Source organism: Pteropus vampyrus, unplaced genomic scaffold (assembly GCF_000151845.1).
Source record: "Pteropus vampyrus isolate Shadow unplaced genomic scaffold, Pvam_2.0 Scaffold41, whole genome shotgun sequence".
Taxonomy (NCBI): domain Eukaryota; kingdom Metazoa; phylum Chordata; class Mammalia; order Chiroptera; family Pteropodidae; genus Pteropus; species Pteropus vampyrus.
The window spans coordinates 9018573-9022340 of record NW_011888822.1 but is presented as its reverse complement, the minus strand read 5'-3'; the positions used below and the strand labels follow the sequence as shown (position 1 = coordinate 9022340).

The 3768-nt window shown below is 40.3% G+C and overlaps 1 protein-coding gene across 4 annotated transcripts in view; it reads left to right on the top strand.

The window, feature by feature from the left end:
* Positions 1 to 841: 841 nt before the first annotated feature.
* The window catches only part of UBA3 (ubiquitin like modifier activating enzyme 3), a 20290-nt gene continuing 17363 nt past the window's right edge, over positions 842 to 3768 (top strand). For 2 of the 4 annotated variants that reach the window (XM_011358486.2, XM_011358485.2), the window contains exons 1-2: positions 851 to 922; positions 2950 to 3070. In XM_011358486.2, coding sequence (XP_011356788.1) covers positions 903 to 922; positions 2950 to 3070 — 141 coding nt within the window. In that variant the 5' untranslated portion in view covers positions 851 to 902. Of the gene's footprint in view, positions 923 to 1113; positions 1156 to 2949; positions 3071 to 3768 lie in introns of all 4 variants that reach the window. The other 2 variants (XM_011358484.2, XM_011358483.2) reach the window with 2 other exon arrangements.

Genomic DNA, 3768 nt, shown 5'->3' with positions numbered 1-3768 from the left:
GAATAATGTGACACTATAATATTAATATTCGTATTCTTGTAGCCACCAGCCCCCAAAAGACACACGGACCACCAGGAATTAGTGAGTCATAGGAATCACACTCTTTATTCAGCCAGCTGGGTCTGCCAGGGGTACGCAGACCCCAAATTAAGCAGCCCCGAAATGTAGAGGTACAGAGTTTTTAAGCCCTAAGTCCCATTCCTTATTCTGTCTTAAACACAAAGGTCTATTTTTCTCCTATTCACTACCTGTCAACCCACGGGTCAGTTGTGGAAGTGGGGGGTACAGAAGCAGAGAGCTTATTGTTAGAATGTTATGTTCCCATGGGCGATAGCCTATGTTCCCATGGGCAATAGCCAAGCAGTAATTTTCGAGCCAGCACAATATTAACAAAGAAAGAAAATAATATCGTTATCCCACCCCTATGAACTGATTTAGAAAAAATTTTACTCTTAAAGTGAGTACCTTTATGCAAAGATGTTGGAACTATCCTGTAAAGTAGAAAGTGGAAATTCCCCCATGCTCTGCCTCAGATGGAAGATCTGGCATATTAGGTGTCTCTTCCAGTTTTTTCCAAAGAATATATCATTTTATATAATTATTTATTAACATATAAGTTGTATAAACATATAATGTATTACATCTGTATTTTCACGCAACATAATATTATACACTGGCTAAGACTTATCTAATTAAATGTAGTTAATCAAGATAATAATTACAATGAAAAGCTTTAACGCCAACGGGAACGTCGGTGAAGTTGGCCCCGCGCCGCTCCGCCGACCCCGCCCCGCTCCGCCGACCCCGCCCCGCTCCGCCAACCCCGTTTTTTTCCCACTGGCCCCGCCCCTAAGCTTCGTCATGCCCGCCGTGGGGGCACCTGGGAAGAGGCGGAGAACAATATGGCGGATGGTGAGGAGCCGTAAGTACCTGGGCTCTGCAGGCGTGCCGGGCCGGGCTGGGTTGTGCGAGAGCGCGGTGGTGGACGGCAGCCGCCGCCACCCGGGGTCCCCTCACCCACCCCTCCGCCCGGTCCCTTTGCCCCCTCATTCTCTCGCGGCGCCCAATGTGTAGCGTGATGCTGACCCTTCTTTTATTCTCTCTTTCTTTTAGGGAGAAGAAAAGAAGGAGAATAGAGGAGCTGCTGGCTGAGAAGTTAGTGCTGCCGGGAGGCGGGGGGCCCTCTCCAGGGACCCCCGCCTCCCCCCACCCCAGGCCTAGGGGACCAGCCGCAGCCGCCCCAGGGGGCTGGGAGGGGGGCACCCGGAGCGCAGGCCGCGCGGCCTCATTCCCTGACCCCCGTCCCGCAGCCCCAGGGGACCGGCGGTCCGCTCCTGTTTCCTTATCTCAGGCGGGCATTGGGCCCGGGGTGCACCGCAGCAAGTCAGGCGCGGGCTTGCCAGAGTGCTTGACCTGAAGGTCTAGAGGAAGGACCCGTGCACCCCTCCTCCTCTTCCATCCCAAATTGTCAGAGACGTGACCTTATGAAACGGGAATCTTACTTAGACATACAAAATGGAAACCAGGCAATTTCTGGCCTTTCGTAAAGACGGAGACAATAGTATTAATTGCAAACTTTCTATGAGAACTTTATATGGTATAGTACTAAGCACGTCAGTCATTTTTGCAGAATAATTGACTCTTAAAGGAGAGTGTAGACTCCAAAGAGATTGTTTTGCCATTTATTACACACCCTATTTCTTATCAAATGCTTAGTGTTGTGTGGTGAGACAGACTTAAACAATGTTTTCCAACCTGACCAACGCCAAATAATTTTTGCTCCTGCTTATATGGGAGGAGAAGAAAGTACTCTTGCAGTGGGTGTGGTTTAGTTATGAATTTCTGTGCCAAATCCCAGTAGCATTGCTTTAGTCTTTAAGTATCTCCCTCGGAAAGTTGAATTTCATTCAGTTGCAAGAGAATTGGTGTGTCAAACTTAATTTCACATTCCTTCTCACTTTTCATTTCCTTTCCACTTTTTTTTAAAATGACAATTTAAATGTTTACTGCATGCCAAGTATTGTACTGAGGCCTCAGTGTAGATTCTCTCTCTATCCTCATTCTGACCCCAAGTAGCTATAAACAATCTACAGATGAGTTTTATGGCTGTTATGTAATCTGCTCAAGGTCACAATGCTATTAATTGTGGAACCAAACCCAGCTATAACATGAAAACCTATGGTCTTTATTGCTAGGCAATACTTCTTGTTCCCTTTTGTAAAAATATTAATATTTTCAAAGGTAGAAATTGTGGAGTTATACGAAATTTGAAAATTAAAAATAATTACAACCAAACATGAGTTTTGCACTGAGTGAGTCCTGTCTTATTCAGTTGTATGTTCTAAAAAGTTTCTAAATGGTAATTAATGCCCATCTGTGGCATAATTGTAATCTAAAACTTTTTGCGCACCTCATGATAGTATTAAGAGATTCTTTTTTTGAAAATTGGGCTCTCTGTTTCAGAGAACAATGTGTGCAAGTTCCTTTCATGAAAAATATTTAAATCATACCTTTCAAACTTAGAAAGGACAAATGAGTTAGATTTGAATCATTACAATTCTGAAAGTGCAGTTACATGTTTATTTTTTTCTTGTAACTGATATTTCTTGATCCAGGCTTGTTGAAGGAACAGTTTGGGGAAGTTTGCAATAATCTTTTGTAAATTCCAAATGTAAAACCCATTTCTCACTGATTAAACAATATCCCAAGTTTGATTTTGGCTTGCTTTAGCAACCCAGAAACATGTAGACTGATTTATTTTATCAAATACATGCAGTTCTTAACTTTAAATAAACTATAGAAAATTAAAAGCACAACCACATTAAATATTTCACTTTTTATTTGAGCAGGTCTGGTGTGGTTACCTTTTCATTTGGGGAAACCATAATAGTTGTAGGTGTGGATTTTTCATATTGACCTTTGCAGCTGAATTTACTGTGTTCTGTGCAGAATGGCTGTTGATGGTGGGTGTGGGGACACTGGAGACTGGGAAGGTCGCTGGAACCATGTAAAGAAGTTCCTCGAGCGATCTGGACCCTTCACACACCCTGATTTCGAACCCAGCACTGAAGTGAGAAACGTTTACTTTTAAATAACTCCTCTAATAGTTTTATATTTCAAAAATGATAAAATGCTTTCTTTTCATTTTCTCATAAAAATACTAATACAATTGTATATATTATCTTGAAATATTAAATTGAATATTTGCAGCTGAGTTTATTAGTCATTGTCACATTTCTCATGAAATATGTTGAAATTTTTTGAGTTAAATTATAATCTCATTTAAAATTCTAAGGTATATTTCGCTTTAAATTCCAGTTTAAAATGACTTCTGACATTCTCCTTTTTAGTCTTACTATGAGAAATTAATTTTGATAGGAGTATAGATGTGCTTGTTTAAATTTTGAAATTTAGTTAAATGAGCACCTTAGGACTGAATGTAACTAATTGCATGTTAAAAATTACATGATTGCTGTATAATAGAGGAATAGAATTTTGGGCTGATAGTGTCTGACTTAAAGCAAATGTTCAATTAGATAAAACTTGTTTTTTATTACAAGGTAGAAAAAAGTATTCTTTATAGTAAATTTTTATATTTTGTGTTTATAAAGAGATATTTTGAAATGGAAATATTGTGCTACTCCAAAAATTAAGATGCAGATGCTTGGGTTTGACCCAGTGTCTCATCTAAATAACTTTTCTTTCCTTTAATTTTGGACAGAATTGACAGTATTCTGCCTTTCTTTGGATCTACCATATTTTCTTGTG